The sequence below is a fragment of the Mycetomoellerius zeteki genome, unplaced genomic scaffold (genome assembly GCF_001594055.1).
Source record: "Mycetomoellerius zeteki isolate Tzet28-1 unplaced genomic scaffold, Tzet1.0 scaffold426, whole genome shotgun sequence".
Classification (NCBI taxonomy): domain Eukaryota; kingdom Metazoa; phylum Arthropoda; class Insecta; order Hymenoptera; family Formicidae; genus Mycetomoellerius; species Mycetomoellerius zeteki.
In genome coordinates, this window is record NW_017257421.1 from 260,823 (window position 1) to 282,046 (window position 21,224).

Sequence of the window (21,224 nt, forward strand, 5' to 3'; positions counted from 1 at the left end):
TTCTGATTAAATCTGTTATAATTCTAGCTGAGATAATCAAAATTTTGATTGATGTGATTAGAATTTTCTGACTCGTTTTCATTTTCATTTTCAACCAAAAATTTTTCTCAGTGTATGAATTCGTAGAGTTCAACGTTATATATTATACTTAGGGGCCTATCTTGTAACTCTTAATGACTGTAATCGTAGCGTTACAGTGTTGCTCAGATTCTGTACATGATAAAAAAAACTCCGCAACAACGCTACGTTACAATCGTTAAGAGTTACAGAATACAATCTCTTGGTTGTATAATTGTGTGATAATTTAACCACTGTGCGACCACACAATTAAATTGTACTGTTTCAGCTAATTGATAGCGTTAAAAATAATGATTGTTTTTTAATAATAATTGACACAATGTTAATACACGAAATTGTATAGTAAAATTATAATGAATTTCTGTATAATAAATTTCTGTATTTTTCAAACATATGTTTAATTTTTCCCCACAGATACGATTGTTTAGAGCTATTGATACTTTAAGCTATTTCTTACATTTCAATGTGATTTTATGTATAATACGCGATTTTTCATAAATTATAAAAATCTTTATATTTGATGTTACGTACTCTTTGAATTTTTTAGAGTGAATGAGAGGGAGTGAAATCTTGCTCTTAAAAATTGAAAGTCGAGCCGCTCTTTTTCAAAACTGACTCAATTTTTACTCTTTAGAATGAGATTCCACTTCAAAAAATTTAGAGAGCAAAGCTTACATTCCTTAAGCATCATAACTATAAAAGTACTTGATGAAAAAATATGTTATTATAGTGTTTTGGAAAGCTCTCGAGGTAAGCTACAAGAATATGCAATGAAAAATAAGGGTTTTCATTTAAAGAATTGAAGGTAATCTTCACGTGACCTTCAAGCAACTATTCAAGGTCGAACTAATGACACCATCTTATGTCCCCCTCAAAGCCATACAACTTTGGTCTGAAACATTTTTCGCTATCTTGCTTACCTTACGAGATATTTGCGTGTATTAATTAAAATGGCCTATCCTGTATAATATAATTCCAATTTCTATATGCTCTATGTTTACATCGTAAAATGTAAATAATCTATAAGGCGACCTCTGAGAACCTTGTGAGTAAAGGAATTCCTACAGTCACATAGTGTTTTCAGAGGCACAACATAGCGCGCGGCATCGTGTAAATAAAATGCGTGCGAATTTAATAAAACCAATATTTTAATTTGACTAAAATTAATAAATAATAACAGATAGATTGAGATAATTGCTATAATGCCGCAGAATGATACGAGTGACGATGAATCTGATCCGCCACGGGTGTACCTCAACCCGAATTCTCACATCCATAACAATTCAGGTATATTTTACTTAAGAGAATTACGAAGCCTGTTTATATCAAAACCCAGAACGTTATATTTTTATACACGCGAATCACACACTGAATCTCTCAATTGAAAATTTCGTATACACAATTCTGGTAATGTATTTATTTTCTGCCAGGCATCGTAAAACAAATATAAGATTAAAATTCAATAAAATTTTAATTTTTTTCATTAATTTTAATTTTTCACTAAAATTCCACTTGTTAAAAAAATCACAAAGAACAAACAATTAAAATTTTTAAAAACACTAGCACCTTGAAATTGTTGGGTCTCTTAGAAAAAATTTATACGTCTATGGTTCTGAAATCAATTGTAATTTGGACATAATTCTATAGCAAATGTTCCTAAAGTTATATGTAGCCCGATCAGTCCCTCCTCCTCCGTTTCGAGCTCTGTGATATTCGGACAAATTCCCGAGGAGGTACTTCGCGCTTGGAGTCAACTACCGGAGGCGGTTCGCCTGGATCCGAGTTTGGCGATCTTTCAGAAGGAATGTGATCGAATAACGGAAACGAGGTGAGCGAAATAAATCTAAGAAATCGACGAAAAAGGATTTCTACATAACGAAAGATAACGCGTTTGTAGATCTCTGGATTACGTGAAGAAAGAATGCCTGGTTGTGAATATGTCTCTTGAGATGCAATCCGCGGCATCAATCGGGTAAGTCACATCTAAACTGTATCTTTACATATTGTGGGGAACTTAAGGGGAAATTTCAATGAAATCCTACGAATCCTCAGAATGAGCGGATGTAATAATTAATCCTGATATTTTCACAGCGTACAAAATCAAAACGATGAAGACGGGCAGGATATGCAAATGCAGGAGAGACAGAGGCCTTTTTGCCGTTACGCGAAGTTAATCATACTTTCCTGCTGTTGGCTTCTATTCACAGTAAGAAAACCATCGGACCGATGTGATCAATTAATAATTAAATCTCACGTTGCTTCATATTGCAGTTGATATTGATGTTCAAAAAAGAAAGGATTGAGACGATGCATCAGCTTTCTGTGTCTAACAGAGAAAGTAGGAGTATCCTTCTAGTCAATCATGAAAAATCGAACTGCGAATTTTCGTCTATTTTGAGCAGATGGGATTTAGGAGACGAAATTTCCATAAATGGTATAACATCAATCAAAAGAATACTCTCTTTAACGATATATAGATTATCGAATCAGCGAATATGTTACAAGTACGTTGATCAGCGTGACGATGAAAGGACCATTGCTGCCGTTACAAAAACACGAGCAGTATTTACCTGCGAATTTATCCACGTGCTATTTAATGGTATGGCTGCAGGTTCTGGTGGACGGAAAAACCAATTCATGTCTCTCCACTACGGATTTGAAGAACTTGAAGGTGTTTATATCTTTAAACGCGTACAAAATTATTCTGCATACACTTATGTTTGCATCGAAAGAACACGAAGTCAAATCCAGCCAAGCCTGAAACAGAAAAAGAAGAAAAGAAATCAGTCATATCAACAAACTGCTTATTACAAACATCCTTCGGCCATCCTTTTACACACATTTCATAAAAATAATTAATTTTGATTATATTGAATGTATACCGCGCGTATTTATTTAGATAGTTAAGTTTACTGAAATGTCTAGTCAACACAAATTAAAAGTAACGTAACAATGTTATAATTTCGTACTCAAAAATATAAATGTAATATAACACATAGTGTTACATAACAGTTAAATTGTGCGAAATTATATAACACTAATGAATATTTATTTCTCTTCAACTTATACAGAATAATTAAGAAGGGGATTTAGTATAGTTCACAAATGTTTCTTACTTCATTCATCCGTCCATTGCTCCGCCGCACGCCTCATATTCATTAAATTCTAATGCCTGTCTTTATATAACTTTCTCCTATGCACTTTCTTGTCATTCATTACCTTATCTATATCATCACAGCCATAATTAAATAGTAAACCTAACTAACGTATATTTTCTTTCATCACAGCCATGTAATTATAACATGTTATGTTACTTTTAGTTGGTGTCGACTGGGCAATTATTTACTGGATAATTATAAACTAGTTACACCATACTGTATTTGCAATTATTAACTGCAGAACGTAAGCGACGTGTGGACCTTGCCGGTGCTACCTGAAAATTTGGCGACCATTTTCCCCGACCAGAAGCATCAGAAGACTTTCCATATAAAAGCTGACAACAGGTACGTTGTCTCATATTTTTACTATTATTCGAACCCATACAGCACTGATTATTGCAGAAAATTTTCAGAAACGTTTCAACCTTTCACATCTCATGTGCAACAATTCTGAAAGGATTCTGCAATATGTCATATAAAATGTTTTAACAGAAATGTTTATAAAATCTATCATATGCAATAAATTGAAAAATATTTAAACCGAACAAAAAATCATCATGATGTTAAAATGGTTCCAAAATGTTTACTAAAAATCATTTTTTTTTTATCAATCACGATACAGTTTAATGTCATTTTGATGTTATTGTGACTTGTTCTGCTTTAATTGCGAAAAACTTTTGTATATGAATAATGATAATGTGTGGAAACTGCAAGTGTAAGTGACTTTTTATCTTTCTAATAATGATTATGATATGTGCTTATACATATAATCATTAATAAGTCATTAATTAATCAAAATAGTTGATATAAAATAGGTGATATAATTATCATTTTTGGGAAATTCTTTAAGTTTATTTCAACAAGTTTGTAATCTGTAAACAGATTACAAAATTCTTAATAAATTGTACTTCAGAAATGATATTTAAATAATACTTAAATTTATTATGTCGTTATAATAAATTTAAATATTATTTAGATATCAATCAAGTATATATTTAAATATCATTTTTGAAGTACTAAAAATAGCTAAAAACTTTCTGGTAATATTTCAAAAAGATTGCAGATTCTTTCTGTAACATTTCATCAATCTTTCAATAAGGTTTCATATGTAAGAATCGCGGACATTTTGCTATTCCAGAGCTGTCTCAGAAATGTTACAGACATATTTTGCAATTTTTATGAAATGTTTCACTTTTCAGTTGAAATATTTCTGAAATATTTTTGAAAACTTTCTGTATGAGAATCTAATGAAAATGAATTTTGCAAAGTGTTTATTACAAATTTTGTTGGCAAAACGCCAGCGGAAATATCTAAAAGTCTCACATGCAATAATATCTCAGAATTTCTTAGCAAATGTTTTGTTTATAGAATCCTATCGCAAGGCATAATGTTCATCAATCTGCGCTCGAATTCGGAATCCATTCTTTCGCTTTCGATAGGCTACGATCCATCGCCAATAAATGTCGATATCGGTATACCGCTTGCCGCTGTTATTTTGATTATCTTATACATCCTGATAATTTTCGAGGTAAATCATGTACGCAAATTAGGATGTATTTATTTTTGTCGATTCCTAAATGCTTCATTATGTTTGACCGAATCAGGTAGTACACAGAGCTCTGGCTGCCATGCTGGCATCCACGATGTCCGTCGCAATGCTGGCGGCTCTAAATGAGGTACGCGCAAATACACGCTCTTATAATTTCTATGACGGAATCTTTTAAAAGACAAATATAAAAAGTGCACTGAAAGAACGATTTTACAGTGTCTAATAACTTAGTTATAGATCTGAAAATAATTTTGTTAATTCGTCAAAATAATTATATAGAACACTCAAACTGATTGCTAGAAAATTTTTTGCAGCTCGTATCATGCTTGAAATTTCCACGATAATTTCCCAATTATATTTATGGTTCAACAAAATTGTTTTCAGCTATATTTGTATCTAGTTACAGTTTTAGATACTTCAACAAAATAATTTTTTTCATTTAGTATTTTGTACTTTAGCGTCCGAGTATGAGCGAACTGGTCTCTTGGATAGATATGGACACGCTACTGCTACTGTTCTCCATGATGGTGCTGGTTGCCATCATCGCTGAAACTGGAATGTTTGACTGGTTGGCAGTTTACGCTTACAAAGTGAGAAAAAACAACTGGCATATGTCTGAAGTGAAAAAAATAACTGAACCTGAGATACCTTTATTCACCTTTCATTTTTAGATAACCGCCGGAAGATTGTGGCCATTGATAATGGCCCTCTGCTTCTTCGCTGCGTTTCTGTCATCATTGCTAGATAATGTGACAACCGTGCTATTAATGACTCCGGTAACTATTAGATTATGCGAGGTAATGGAGTTGAACCCAGTACCAATCCTGACTGCTATGGTAGTTTATTCCAACATAGGAGGTGCTATGACACCGGTCGGCGATCCGCCGAATGTCATCATCGCTTCCAATCGGGATGTTAAAAACGCCGTGAGTTATACGAATGTGCTACATTGCACAGAAGATAATGTCTTCAGTCGATCTGATAATTAACAGATAATTACCGCATCGTAGGAAGTTGATTTTGGTAAGTTTGTGTTGCACATGAGCATCGGCGTGATGTTGGTGTTGATTGTGGTCAGCGCGCAAATCCGCTACATTTTTCGAGACATCACAGTTCTTAGATTCAACGAGCCGCAAGACGTACAGGTATAATATGCCAAACTTCCAATACATTATTCAGATAAAAAAGGTCTGTCCTTTTTCCATACTCCAGGACTGAACTTTTTACACGATTTATCTTTTATCTTTTTTTCTTTAATGTGAAAAAAAGAAGAAAAATGAACGTGCAAGAAATTCAGCCCAAAGACAGTGGTAGCAACTATAAAAGTAACAACTATACAAATTTTATTGTAGAATTAATGTGCATAGTATTTTATATTTATTGCAATTATATATAAAACAGTTTTTTTCAACTGTACATTAATTTTTTACATATAAATAAACCTTCTTGTTAAACGGTAAGAATGATTTTATTGAAGTATCTAAAAATTTACGTAGATTTGAAAATAATTTTGTTGGACCATCAAAGCAATTATACAGAAAATTCTAGTATAATGAGAAATGCTGCAAAACGTTTTGACATTTTGGCAATCAACTTGAACACCCTGTATAATTATTTTAATAGTCCAACAAAATTATTTTCAGATCTGTATCTAGCTAAATTTTTAGATACTTCAGTAAATCGTTCTTTTCGTATAATTGTTACTGTCTAAAATTTTTACAGTGAGTCTCACCGTGAAAAGTAAAATCTCACTTTTAAGATCGAAAATTAAGCTACTCTTTCTAAAAAAAATACTGGCTCAATTTTTATAATTCAGAATAAGATTCCACTTCGCAAAATTTACAGAGTAAATTATGATGTGTTGCGCATAATTGTTTATTCACAGGAATTGAGGCACATGATCGCTATTTGGCAACGAGCAGCAGCGAGTCTGTCCAATTACAGCAAGGACGAGAATCTGGTAAGGGAAACGTTGCTGAAGAAAGTGCAACGTTTGTTGTCACAGCTAAAGAAGAAGCTAAGCACAGGGAGCACCGCGTTAGAGAAGTACAAGACTACGCTCGAGGAATTACAAGAAAAGGCAAGTTGGATGATCCTTCATTTTTCGCGAGGTTCATTGCGCTTCAATTATTAACCGCGGAATTTCGTGTTTTTTCCAGTATCCTGTTAGGGATAAATGGTTGCTGGCAAAATCTGGATGCGCGTTCACTTTCGTGGTCATACTCTTCTTTCTACATAGTCTGCTTCATTTGTCTTTGGGCTGGATCGCTCTGCTCGGCGTTCTGCTGCTTCTGATACTAGTCGACAGTGAGGATTTCGATGGTCTCATGGCGCGCGTCGAATGGAGCACTTTGTTATTTTTTGCATCGTTATTTATTCTTATGGAGGTAGCACAAGAAAAACTCTACAAAAATTCTTACTAATTTTAATGTAGACTCCTTGAGATGGAGTTTTTTTTTTAGATTAAAAGGAATTCGTTGGGAAGTTTAATGGCATTTGAAAAAATTCCTTAGGCTCTTGCGCGTTTGGGTCTCATCTCGTGGATCGGCCAAAAGACGGAGGATTTTATTCTGTCGGTCAACGAGGAGTCCCGATTAGCGGTTGCTATATTACTGATGCTCTGGGTGTCGGCTTTGGCTAGCTGTTTTGTTGACAATGTACCACTCACCACTATGATGGTGAGAATCGCAACGAATCTCGCCCAAAATCGCGAGCTCGGATTGCCTATGCAGCCTCTAATATGGGCACTGACGTTCGGAGCTTGTATGGGAGGTAAGAAATTTTCTAAATCTCTCAATGGTCTCAAAAGCTGAATTAATCCAAAACTGCAAAGTTTGCCTCGAACATAAAATCATCTTTCGAGCTTTCTACAGCATCGTCATGGTTCTCTCAATGTTTACACGATCGCGTTGGATTAATGATAATCAAAGGTCATGCCTCGAAAATTGGCGCTTTCAAACGAAGAGCGCCAGTTTTTTTTTCACATGGCTAGCAGTTGTTCAGCTGAATAGTTATGTTTAAAGGAAATGGAACTTTAATTGGAGCTACTGCCAATGTTGTTTGCATGGGACTCGCGGAACAGCACGGCTACAAATTCAATTTCATGCAATTCTCCAGGTAAGTGAAACCGTGACGTCACGATTTATGCAAAATGTGTCACCATGTTTCGAAGATCTTGTCACTTTCCGTCGTAATTAAAAGCTGAAGCTGCATGATTGTCTCGATTGCATTGCAGGGTAGGATTTCCTATCATGCTAACGAGTACCATAACAATTATGGTGTATCTGATGATTGCTCACGTCGTCTTCGGCTGGAACGGAAAATAAATAAGGAAGACATACGAGTGAGGATCTGTTCAATGTACAAGAAACAATAATACTCGTAAATGTACTTATTATATAATTTTTTTAAAAGCACAATATCCATTACGCAAAATTACCGAATACGTATTTTTGTAAAGTATTATATAAAAAAGAACATGATCAATATGAACAAACTCGTTTTACTTTCAATATTTCTACATATATTTCTATGAAACTGCAAGGGAAAAAGAAATCTGCATAGCTCTTTTTAATACGGCCGAATTTCTTCTTTATTCTTCTTTCAAATATTGTTCTTATTCTAATAACGCGCATAAAATAATTCTAATGATACGCATAAAATAAAAATGTTGCGCGTTTCATCTTTCGTTCGCTTTTTTGGTAAGCAAACTGTGCACGTGGCCACATATAATCATGTGGCAAATGTGCAATGAAGAAAGTACTAAAGAAAAATTTCTATTTACACAGAAATAACTGTTTCAGAATAAAAGAATTCTGCTATGTGTAAAATCAGTCATGTATATATTATAAAAAATTGTATCGCTTTCAGTAAACATTCTTTTTTCAAGATTTTTTCAATTGATTGCCTTTAATGATGAAACACAATGACAACATTAAATATTGATATATAAAAGATTACAATTGGCAGATCGTAATTGCAAAAAGATTTAATGATCACATAAAATACATATACATGCTAGACAATTCGTTGAAATATTTTTATTAAAAATGGGGCTCTCCGGAAGAAGAGAAAAAGATCTCAATTCCAAAAATTGCCGCCCGGCGGGTTTTAAAATCAAATAACTTATATTAAAACTCGTAAACTTATATTTGTATCCTCCTAATTAAACGTGCCCTCATAATTCAGCGTAATACAGTCGCACTTGAAATAGACTGTATGTAAAAATCTATTCCTTACAAAAATAATTCTAATAATTAACTGACAGTAGATTATCATGTGATGCATCGTGAACACGAAATTTATTAAAACTTATTAAAATATAAGCGTGAATATCATGAGTGATTTGTTGAACTTGTTTGCATCCAACAAACGACGTCTAGAATTGTGTGCGCAGCAAAAAAAATTTTCTTATAAACGGTAAAAAAGGCATTTGCTGCAAAAATATTGTCGTATTTACAATGAATATAACATACTAGTAATGTCATGTTAAAAACGATGTCTCTGCTTTACTGTAATCCTGTTATCTGTAAGTACTACAATTTTAAATGATGCGTCAAATTCTCTTCCATTAGCGTAGAATTTTTTTTATTCTTACGTGCATGGCAGAAGCGACATACTTTTATATAAATCGTATGTTTTGGATTTCGAAGCTTCGATAATCTGCAAAATAAAATCTATAAATTAGCTGTCATTTTTATATTAAAATTATTTAGATATATATTCAAAATGTTATCTGCTAAAAACTGCAGAAATGTATTGCCGAAACATTCCTTGAAGAATTATCGCGAACGAGTAGTCCCACAGGTATAACGAAGGAAACCATCAGTTCGAGAAAAACTTATCTTAAACATGACTGGTCAATTTTACTACACAGTTACATTATAGATTATATTTGTATGAATCTGATTTTATGCGATTACACAATGTTTTCGTCAAGTCATGCCTACGCTTTACCGGGATGTGAATCGTAAACGAAAACCTACACTGCATCTGCTATCATAATGCCGAATTGCGAATAAACTTAACTTAAAGAGCCGAATCAAATCCAATCACTTAGCGCAGTAAAGGCATTCTTCGAGCTCGCGTAACTACCTGAGATATCTTATATAGTTTTCAGTCGTTGAAACGCACAGATTCCTATATAACACTGCTGGACTACTTAATACTCGGATATACCGCCAGAAAACATACACGAACCGACAGCTAGCTAACGAAGTGTACCCCAGTTTAGGAATAAAAATGTTTGAGATCCAATAGATATAATTTAAAGAAGCTGACACGCGTATCTTTCAATGGAACATTATATCAGTTGCGTAAAATTTAAAGAAAAAACTCGGAACGGTATAAAAGTAAAACGGGAAAAGTTGCGAAGAATGTAACTGGGATGAGATATGTAATATCGCGTATGTTTTTCCAAGCGGTGTAGCAGTCTTATATATTCGATATTCTAACGGTACAAAAAGAAAAAAACGCACACATCCACATCAATGTAAGAGAACGCCGAAAGCAACATTCAGAAACGTAACCGATATTAAGTGTCTTGTCGCCCTTAATATTGTGATTAAATCTTTGATGTTCCGATGGTTTCGATACACGAAAAAAATAGGTAGACAAGACGAAATTATGTTTTAGGTGTTGCTAACGGTGTTACCATCCCAAAGAAACGATGGAAGAAGCACAAGTCCTTACATTAATTATTACAACAAACCATGCAATATTAGTAGCACTTGTGGAATGCCTGTCACGAGATTGGTTTGTATATGTGCCAAGGCGCGTATTAACAAGCGTATGGTACTTCTGTCCTGAGGAAATACTTCATCGAGAAATAGCGACGCGCGTATTTATTCGCAAGTGCACGCAAGGTACGAAAAGATCCTGTAAAGAGTAAGTACAAATTATCTAGCTTTGATTCTCGAAGTGCGCCAGTGCGTCGCGTGTCGTATCGCATGATCGCCTTCCGCATCGAGGAGTTTCTCGATTCGAAGGGTAATCGTGAAAGTAACGCGTGACAAGCTGCTGAGGAAAATTATCGTCATATTCATTCACCGGCGATGAGGTAACTAGGAGGTAGAGTCCGACCGAATTACTTTTACCGAAACTGAAAACGAAACACTCATTACGTGTCAGTTTCGACTGAAACGATATAGCTTTTCTTCATAAATATTAATTTTAATGTATAATTATTGTTTCAATAATTAAATTATGATGTTTATAAAGAAGAAGTAATTATATTCTTTGGCCAAAATTGACACACAACCGAAATTTCGGTTTTCGATTTCGGCCGAAATTTAATTATTGTTTCAATAAATTATGATATTTATGAAGAAAAAGTATATGATATATGGATATATTATATATCTATACATATAGCCTTTATAGAATTTCTATTTTTTAATTTTGGTTTCGGTTGAAAATTGACATATAATCGAGTGTTTCGGTTCAGTTTCGGCAAAAGTTTCGGTCGGGACTCTACTAGGAGGTGCATTTAGATGGCAAGTATGTGCAGATAACAAATAAAGTGTAACTTCCTTAAAACCTAATAGGACTTAAAGGAGTCCTCTCGAGATCTTAGGGTAGTGTTGTACGCGTACAGTTTACCAGGAACAGGACGCTTGAATAACTCTTCTAGATATGAAGATATCTACAATATTTATAGAATATTTAAACTTTTTTTGGGGATTTTTTGTCTTCCGAGAAGCATGAAATCACGACTTATTGTCTAGTATTACTGTGGGATATTTGTTTCTATAATATCCTACCGCTCAAAATTCTTTACGGGATAACACGATTGGAATCATCGTTTTTATCTCACAGACAACTGTTGTATCACTAAACTATATCTCGACTATTTATAATTTCTAATTATGTCAACATCTCAAAACGACGTCTGTAAAACCTGCATCTTCAAATCTAAAAATATTATCCAGTTGTACTATTTCTGGTGGGTCGACTGGTATTATTCTTAAACAATATGTAGAAATTATTCGAGAATATATGTGTATGTACAGTAGTCCACACATAGTGACAACTGACATTCTCTCTCATTTTCACATTTATTTGCTGGACTGAAAAATTTTTAATTGAATAAAGCATCATTAAACATGGGATGTAATATCCAACACATATTTGCTTTGTTTACACGAGACTGTACGTTCAATGTTTTCACAGTTTAACCCTTTACACTCTTCGTGTTATCATTAATGATAAAAAATTAGTAAAGAGATAATTAATGAAAATTTTATTAAATATAATTTTAATGAACGTTAATGTTTTTTTTATTAATGAAACTGTGAGAAATACAATAGACGTTAAATAATTGCACAATGATCGAATTTTATATTATAGTATTATTGAGTGAAAAGGGTTAAAAACGATGAAAGAGAGTCATTATAGCTGAAAATTTCTGTTTTACTTTATAACACTGTTATAAATACAGAAAGTATGCGTATTTCCAAGTATCACTATTTATTATGTGTACAGATTATTAATGCAAATAAATGTCCATTTTCAAAGTTTTTTCATTATTAGTTGTTCTACTAAGATCATAATATACAAATTGTATGTAAATGTGACATAAAGTTTAATAACGCAAAAATGACTTTTAATCATATGCTTATAGATGTGGCGAAGAAAAAACAAATGATATATGTTTATTTTAATTTGTGAATAATGTAGCCCGAAACTTAACGTCACATTAGATTTTTTACAAAGAATCTTTCAAAACAGACATTTCTCACGACTACAAAATATACGTAAAAAATTAAGTATAACACAAAGCTATGCTTTACGATTTACAGATTATATATAAACCTATACAAGATTCCATTCGAGCGATCCTTGTCCAGCGTGTGTAATGCGTTTATAATAAACCTGCAATTACATGTACATACTATGGAAATGTACATAACATGTCACATTGATAATTTGGGATGATTTTCATGTATAGCCGTCGTTTCCTGTTTTCTAGATGAAGTATCCCACGACCTACGTTTGCGTCATACATTCAGATATATATACAATTTATCTACGAAACGTAATCATTCGATGAATAATTGCCTCACACCCTTCAAACAATTAAAATGTCTTGATACGGATTTACACGGGATTGAAATATATGCGGTAATATAACTCTAATACTCATAAAAAGTTGTACTATCTCGTGTATTGTGTTATGCTAACGAAATAAAGACACGTCGATTAAAACAAGCGCAAGAGACATCTGAATAACAGGTAATGCCACAGAGTGCTTTACAACATATGATCCTAATGTATTATTGCTCTTTGCACTTCTCAAAATGTTCAAAATGTCGCTGCTTTTCCTATTCTAAAAACTCGTGTAAAAGTCGCTTGATATCGAAACCCAACCAAGCCAACGACACAGCTTAGTAAAATATGACTGTCTTCGAGTATTTAGAGTCGATTCTAAATCATCTCAATTTGAAGTAAAACAAACGGATCGCGCAACGCGTGATCATTCCCGATTCTCTCCTTTATTATAAGTCATCGTTTCACGGATTTATGTCAAGATTTCGTAAAATAGTGATGCCTATACTATAGCGACGAGACTGTATATTGTCATTAAAAATATTATATTTTCACGTGGATATATTTGGCAAGCATGCACGTCGATTTGGAAGATCTTTCCTTTTTCCTTTTCTTTTCTAAGTGACGACCAAATAAAAATCGAGTGTATGAGAGCTAATGCGAGTGTATGACAACTACGAGAGGACGGCTCGCAGTCTTTTCCAACGTGCCTCCAATTGAGATTTATTCCTGACAGGATTCCAATCGAACGCAAACTCAGGACTGGCTGTACTTTTGTTTGAATAAGCAACGTTGTTATGGCTAAAATCTGAATTGAAATTGGCCAGGTCGACGGTACTTAAAATTCGTACGGCGGACGAGAGGCGAAGCTTACTGGTTGGGGAGCTAAATACCAGTTTGCGGCCTTGCTTACTGTTGTTGCCGATGTCTCCAATACTGCTACTATTATAACGATCGTTCTGTAATTGTTTTACTTTGCGGGAATACTCGGCGAGAAACGATTTCGCCATAGATCATTGCCGATACGCCTGCGGCGATATGCCGTTCCCAGGAGTCACGTAGTCACCGATCATCAGGCTGGGATTCACTGGGTAATGAGAAGTGTTGCCGAGGACCAGCGATTGCTGGAAAGTAACACCAAGCTGTAGCGCGAAAGTCACGCAAGCAGACGTATTGTTTTAGTTTCCGTCTCTCACGTAAATTTTATTAAATGTATATATATAGTAAACTATATATATTATCTACGCACGCATATTGTAACAATTTTTCAGCGGAACAATTATTTCATGCTTGTGTGATATCGTCTAGAGCATCATTGTAAATAAAATACATTCTTTATTGCTTTGACAGCTTATTGTGAAAATGTCGAGTTTCGAACTGTACTTACAGTGGCAGGTGACGTAAACATATTTGGAGTTATTCCACCGCCTATTAATTGTGCTGCTTGTGTGCTCGTCGCTGTACCTCCTACGCGACCCCGTCCTGTACTCGAAATGGAACCCGGATGAATGTTTGGTTGTCCTCCTGTTACATAAAAATTCGTACATTTTCTTTATACGTACGAATAAAATGAGTAAAAAGTACGGTTTAAAAATATAAAGTAAGACACTGAACTACACTGAACTACTCATTAAATTTTTACTGAGAGAGAGAGAGAAAGAGAGAGTAAAGATTATTACTTAAAAGTAAAAATAATCTAAAGAATAGTTGAAATGTATTTGAAACAATCAATCATTATAATAAAAATCATCAACACACTATGCAAAACAACTAGAGAAATGTTTTATAAATAATTTAATGAAAAGATATTTATATAAACTACGTTATTGTATTCATTACTATTGGCGGATAATAATAAAAAAAGAGATTCTTAATCTAGTATCTATTTAATCAATTTATCGTCATTTCGTTACAGTAAATAATAGAACAGTAACTTAAATCTAAATGTTGGGAGGAGAAAAATATATTTAACTTTTTTTTTTAAATGGGATATTAAAGAGTATAGTTAAATATTTATAAATCCATACTACCAAAACAACAAAGTTTATTTACATGAGTTGCAGATTCTACAAAATATGTATAAATTAGAACAATCACAAGGAACTTTTTCTTCTTTGTACAAATGTCTTCCATGGTGTAGAATAATAAAATATTGTGTCCATTCCGTAAGTACCAGTATAATAAAAAGGTCCGGCAATAATTTGATAATTTGATATTTACGTAATAAAGAATTTATCTGTAATTATAACAATGTCAGCACCTATTAATAAAAAATATTCAATATCTTTAATCTAAATGTTTCACCACTGCAATTATTATTAACTATAGAAATTTCTACTCCACAATTTCAATATGTGTATACAAAGAAAAATTTTCTACACTAAGAATATCTTCACTAATCAACACTAAATACCAACACTAATAACTTCAAATTATTCTTGTACTATATAAAGTTTTAGAAACATTATATTTCATGCTAAAATTTTTTTAATTTTGTTTACGCTGAAAAAGCTGTTAAAATAGAAAATTTTAAATAGTAAAATAATAAAACTTTGAAATGTTGGAAGAAACTTAAATTATAATATATCCTTGTGTGATATAATATGTAAAATGCATTATGGTAAATAACAAACTGCAAAAACAGTATATAAAGGAAAGATTTATTTTGAGCAATACTGGAATTTAGGATACCTCAGATTATAAAGACGATCATTTGTTATCATTGAGGAAATGCTTTATATTTAGATATTTTGTTTTAAATATTGTATATAGCGAATACATAGAATGTGGGCCGAAATTATTCAACGACCATGTGGGCACCCTTCATACATTTTGTGACACATGATTTCACAAATACGTTTCGTATGAAAATTAGATGTCGGAGAATTAAAATCGCCAAGGCGTGATGCATGTGGCAAGAACGTTGATTACAAATATTATATATTACACGGCACAATTAATACATATAATGATACACTGAAGAATCAAACCAAACCTTACCTATTGCCAGCAAATTATTTGGATTTACTGTGGCGCTTGTATCCATCGACACTTCGCCAAGACCATTAACCGACATTCCATTGACCATATTCACTGCTTGTCGAGCACCTTGCGCATCCAGAGTCGTCCAATAAGATTCACTAGGCGAAGTGTTATTTAAACCAGGAGGTGGTTGTGCTGCAGCGCCTGTGTATCGGAAGTAAGGATTTTTCAAGTCTAAAGTGTTGTTACTGCTTTCTAGATTTGTTCCTTCAAGCTTCAGTTCTATTGTTACATCGTAGGATTGTCTGAAACAAATATATTATGTATATATACAAGAGAATAACATAAATGTAGAGAAATAGATCTATAACAAGATATTGAAATTTGAAATGGTGTCAAGTTAGAGACAGTAGAGATAGATATAAGTATTCCCTCACCTTTTATTTGCTATAAGAATGACTTTTCCAGAGAGCAGTTGCCCACTTTTACAAAACAATGGGTTTTCTAAGAGGCAGCGTACTTGATACCAGTGTGTAAGAGGTTCTGTAGGTGCAGTACTTAACCAAACTTGTTGTGTTGATCCGATAAACGCTACGTCGAACCAAAAAGCTAAACCATGGCATGTACCACTCTCCAGTATATGAAAATCGACATTTATTTCTAAAAAGAACACAATTTATAGAATGTTACTAGTGTCGCGTTATATCTCGTTCATAAATCGTAATAATTTTTATTCTTTTCATTCCATACCTATTTTATGTAAATCAGTCTCATCAGCTGTTTGGAAGTCTACTATGTGCCTCACAGATTTCGCCATACATATTCTAATATCAAAAGTATCGACAATCGGTTGTCTAAAATATTCTTTAATGGCGTTATTTCTCATGGCAGAGAGATCCACTCCGTGGAAACATGTTTGATACCAAAAGTTGGCCTTATTGAACTGTTCCATATAAAGATTTTCATCGGAAAAGGGTGCGATATGCAGATCACCTCTGGAGGGAAACATTCTTCCGCCTGTATATAAAAATAATTTGATTAAGGAAAAAAAACAGCAGCGAGACAAAAAATAGCACGTAAGTCGTGAATTCTCTTTCAAGATATTTACCTGGACTTAACCACTTTTTCGCATGAAGATAAGTTTCGAGCATTCGTTCATTATATAACATGTATCCCATAGGCTCACTCACTATACAGTCTACGTGTTCGGGTAAATCGATCTCTTCTATTTTTCCAGCTATGACTATTATTTTATCTGATAAATTATTAGCTGCAACTAGAAGCTCGGCATGATTTGCCATATTGCTCGCTTCCACGGCATATACTTTTTTCGCACCAGCTTGTATAGCGAAAAATGATAATATACCAGAACCAGCACCTACATCTAGTACAACTTTATCTTTAAAATCAGACAGATTCCCCAAAATCGCTCGTTGGTATGTACTGGTCCTAATATAATCTTGCATCATGTTTTGCTGCTGCGAAAGATAACCATAAAATTGGAAATATTGCATCGCCGAGGATTCCTCCGTTCTTTCATTAAATGCCGACACTCCTTTTCCCATCTTGAGTTTTACTATGTGTGAATGAAAATTGCGAAAATCTGTGAATAAAATATATATATTATTAAAGTACTTCTTGTGGATACTTCTCTATTTTGTAACTTTTAACGACAATTCGGTATATTGTCATTGCACAGATATTATATACTGTAAAAAAGCAACAACAATATAACGATATCAAACTATTGTTAAAAATAACAGAATCAGAATATATGGGAGATATTGACTACGTTTACAGATACCTTTAATCAGATTAGGTTTAATAACATCCATAGTTAAAAACTGGTCAATCAGTCATTCCATTTTTCAGAGGAATAACGATAATTGACCAGTTTCATAACTACGAATATTATTAAACCTGATTAAGGGTGTAAACATAGTCATTGTCATTAAAACAAAAATATATATGCTTCTGGTTTCTATCACGTAATGGATCATCTACAATAATAATATTGCGTAGTAATATTGTGTAGTAAGCAGTAAGCTGTAAGAAATTGAACAATCATAATCAATTATTCTTCTCATATTCGATTATGATTGGTCAATTTCTTACAACTTACTATCATATTACTCTTGTTGTAGACGATCTTTTAAACTTAATGCCTGAAGATTCGTGAAGATTGAAGTACAAGTTGCTGGCTCACCTGTTTCATTAGCAAATGTAATCAATAAGCTATCTGTATCGAGTGTAAAAACATAACTCCGTGATGATACACGAGAGCATTCGGTGCTGGGAGTCACTGGGAATTCCAGTAGAGTCGCTTTCTCCCTGTTGCTGACATCTGAAACAAACATTCAAAACATCAATTTTCTTTCCTGTATTTTATATAAAAACATACAAAGAGAGAAAATATAAAGTAACGTTAAAAATAAATCACAAAAATTATCAAGACGATATATGCTCTTCTGATCTTTTAAAGCGATATTTTCAATTATCAATAACTTCCTATATTTAAACGTCACTTTCTACCCTCTTAATAAACAATAATAAGGTAATTTTCCTAGTACAAAATACAACAAGCGTCAATATCGCGCAAACAATAGAATTCGACCGGAGCTGTCATCATAGCGTCATCATCGGTATAAACAGTGTAACAAATGACGAGAAAACAAATCGCTCCAATAGTAGCCGAGAAGCATGCAGACACGAACAGGAAAAAAAAAAGAAAGACGCAAATTGGGGAAGAAGGGAAGGACTGGGAAGGACGCGAATCGGTGAAGGATGATGTCGCGATATCGACCGGCAATCGATCCGGAGGTCCTCCGGAGCTACGAATTGGGCTGGAAGAAAGGGAGAATTCGTCGCGTAACCCGACGGGAAGTGTGGTTATGTCGTCCGGGTCGCGGTTGGTCGCGTGATCGATCAGCCGCGTCGCCGTCGGCCGTGTCGGACGACGACGGACGTACCGCTGGGGCGCGTACGGCGGATATCGCCGCGTCCATACCTGAGACAAGCTCGACGCTGAGGCCTTGCGGGTCGTAATTAATATTGAGCGCGACCGGTTTGTTGTACTTCGGCGTGGACTGTCCATTGTTTGACAGAGTCGAGACCGTCACCGCGCGAAACGTCTTCGCCATTTTTCGCTACACCGCGTGCCAGCGCTTTCCGACGCTGTTTCTCTCTCCCTGTCCGTCCCCCTCCCTCTTCTCTCTCTCTCTCTCTTTTGCTCCGCTCTCCTACTCCTCTTCTACTTCTGCCGGTGGCTCGTAACGCTCTATGTTACGCCGCCGCTCCACTCTTCGCAGTTCGCGCCTGCCGCACCACTCGCGTGAGAAACAAAAGCCGTCGCTGCCGCCGTCGTTACCGCGAGTTACGTACGACACCTTGGACAGAAGAGAGAGACCAGAGAGACCAACCCCCGGCCAGGGCCGTCGCTGCGCTGCGCTACGAAATCGCGCCGATTCTCGCTCGCTCCGGCGCCCCGTCCCGTCCCGTTTGTTCCCCGGACGCCCCGCGAGGTGCCGCGAGAATTCGCTCGCGGCGCCGTCGTCTCCGCCCCCGCTGTTTCCACCCTGGGCTCATCGAATACGTAGATGTGCAAATTCTATCATCGTTGCTGACCAGCCGCCATCATTTTCGCCGTTCAAACGAAGAGATTCCCGCCAATTTTGCTAATTACAATAATAAACTAGTATTCATAAGGCGGTATTCGTAATCCATTCTTATTTCAAGATTGTCTCAAATAATGTTTCAAAATGCTAATACGACCCTCTGATTGATTCTCGTGACATCTTAAGACTCTACATCTGTATATAAGATAGTCTTAGGAATTTATAAACGTTGCTCAAGATTCGAGATGATCTTAAGTTAGTGCATGAACCAATCAGAGAGCCTTATTAGCATCTTAAGATATTGCTTGAGATTAACACGCATTCTACAATAAGCCATTAATCATAAATCAGAAGTTAGAAGCTGGAAATTGACCAATCACAGTTGTCAATTTCCAACTTCTAACTTCTGATTTATGACTAATGGCTCATTGTGGAATGACCATAAGACCGGACTATGGATTCCGTCCTTAGATATAGGAATTGATTATAAACACTGGCATGTCCGTTCTTTCAAAATTATCTTAAGTGGTCTTAAGATGCTAATACAGCTCTGGCCGGTATTCATAGTTGGTTTTTATTTTAAAACCGTTTTGAGCTAATGCTTTAAGATAGTTCACTATAGATTTAAAACCGTCTTAAGCACAATCTTAAATATAAGAATAGATTGATACTGGCTCGTAACATTTTAAGATTGTGTTTAAGATAGTTTTAAATATAAGAATCGACTATGAATATTTATGTTTCTGTAATCTATTTTACGAAGTCTAGTCTAAAGTTTTATAAACTGTAATCAAATTATTTTATATAAGCTTTAATTTTATTCTGATCTAAAATAAGACTGTTAACTACTTAAACTACTTTTAATAATTTTGAAATTTTGAAAAATATATTTGTGCGAATGAAAAAAGTGAAAATATATTCGTAAATATATGTATTTGTATATTTTTTGTGAAAATATATACGTTACTATTAATTATATTATATATTTTAATTCTTTAAAGTTGCAAAGATTAAAGTGTCGAAGTTTCGAATCTCCAAAACTTTGATCTTCGAAAATTTTAATGTAAATATGTTCTCTTTTTACGAAAATATATTCGTTATCAACTATATTAAATTAATAATTGTTTAATCTTAACTCTTTGAAGCTTCAAAGATTGAAGTATCGAAGTTTCGAAGTTTCGAAACTTCGATCTACAAAGATTTTAATGCCGAAAGCTTCGAATATTTGAAGTTTCGAAACTCGAATGTCAAAGCCTTCAAAGTAAATCACCGGCCCTTTAATCTAAAACTCGCGAAATTAGAATCTCTATTGCGAAATGTGAACTGAAGTGTTCAGAGAAATGAGAAACAAGCGCGGACATTCTATGTACACATCAGACAAGAGATATCCTTATCTAAATTAATTACTTAGGACTGGTTCTACCCCAACATAAAATTAATTTTAATCTTGGTTAACTTACTGTTCTCGGGACTAGAAAAAGCTTTTATTCTTTATCTTTTTCTAATCCTTCGAATTTCTAATCTTAGAATCAGAAATCCTAGAATTAGTAAAATCCTAGAAATTCGTAGAATTAGAAAAAGATAAAGAGTAAATAAAGATAAATTTTAAACTAATATACGTACTAAAGTTAATTTACATTATAACGTAGAAACGGTCACAAGAGTAAACTAAACCGAGATTAAAGTTAATCTACATTGATCGAAACGGGCATTAAGAAACATCGCGATATTCCATAAGAATAGGCAGCAGATATACATGTGTATGTATATGACCCGCGGAATACAAAAGATGAATTC

General features: G+C 34.3%; 2 protein-coding genes across 3 annotated transcripts; one reads left to right on the plus strand and one right to left on the minus strand.

The window, feature by feature from the left end:
* Window positions 1-1,236: 1,236 nt before the first annotated feature.
* LOC108726496 (P protein) lies at window positions 1,237-8,114 on the plus strand. The gene is made up of 17 exons (XM_018454096.1): window positions 1,237-1,365; window positions 1,741-1,906; window positions 1,976-2,050; window positions 2,170-2,284; window positions 2,350-2,422; window positions 2,556-2,749; window positions 3,478-3,581; window positions 4,605-4,764; window positions 4,841-4,912; window positions 5,244-5,375; window positions 5,457-5,711; window positions 5,796-5,930; window positions 6,671-6,865; window positions 6,945-7,172; window positions 7,299-7,557; window positions 7,809-7,902; window positions 8,021-8,114. Exons 1-17 carry the CDS (start codon window positions 1,281-1,283, stop codon window positions 8,109-8,111), a joined length of 2,433 nt encoding a protein of 810 aa, XP_018309598.1. The 5' UTR covers window positions 1,237-1,280; the 3' UTR covers window positions 8,112-8,114.
* Window positions 8,115-13,484: 5,370 nt separating this feature from the next.
* Art4 (arginine methyltransferase 4) lies at window positions 13,485-19,369 on the minus strand. 2 transcript variants are annotated; one of them, XM_018454212.1, is made up of 8 exons: window positions 18,821-19,369; window positions 18,020-18,157; window positions 16,922-17,416; window positions 16,564-16,830; window positions 16,251-16,473; window positions 15,832-16,118; window positions 14,219-14,355; window positions 13,485-13,955 (listed from the first exon to the last, which is right to left on the minus strand). In XM_018454212.1, the coding sequence occupies exons 1-8, from the start codon at window positions 18,951-18,953 to the stop codon at window positions 13,845-13,847; spliced, it is 1,791 nt and encodes a 596-aa protein (XP_018309714.1). In that variant the 5' UTR covers window positions 18,954-19,369; the 3' UTR covers window positions 13,485-13,844. The 2 variants fall into 2 exon arrangements, with proteins under 2 accessions (XP_018309714.1, XP_018309713.1); XM_018454211.1 differs by having other exon boundaries at window positions 13,485-13,973.
* Between the last annotated feature and the right edge of the window lie 1,855 nt (window positions 19,370-21,224).

Bases quoted from the DNA above. Each gene is read 5' to 3' on its own strand.
- LOC108726496 (XM_018454096.1), top strand. From the start codon at position 1,281: ATGCCGCAGAATGATACGAGTGACGATGAATCTGATCCGCCACGGGTG. The intron at 2,285-2,349 runs GTAAGAAAACCA...TTCATATTGCAG, and splicing joins GCTGTTGGCTTCTATTCACA to TTGATATTGATGTTCAAAAA. The intron at 2,423-2,555 runs GTATCCTTCTAG...AACGATATATAG, and splicing joins GTCTAACAGAGAAAGTAGGA to ATTATCGAATCAGCGAATAT.
- Art4 (XM_018454211.1), bottom strand. From the start codon at position 18,953: ATGGCGAAGACGTTTCGCGCGGTGACGGTCTCGACTCTGTCAAACAAT. The intron at 14,356-15,831 runs GTAAGGTTTGGT...TTTATGTAACAG, and splicing joins AAATAATTTGCTGGCAATAG to GAGGACAACCAAACATTCAT. The intron at 13,974-14,218 runs GTAAGTACAGTT...TTCGCGCTACAG, and splicing joins TGTTTACGTCACCTGCCACT to CTTGGTGTTACTTTCCAGCA.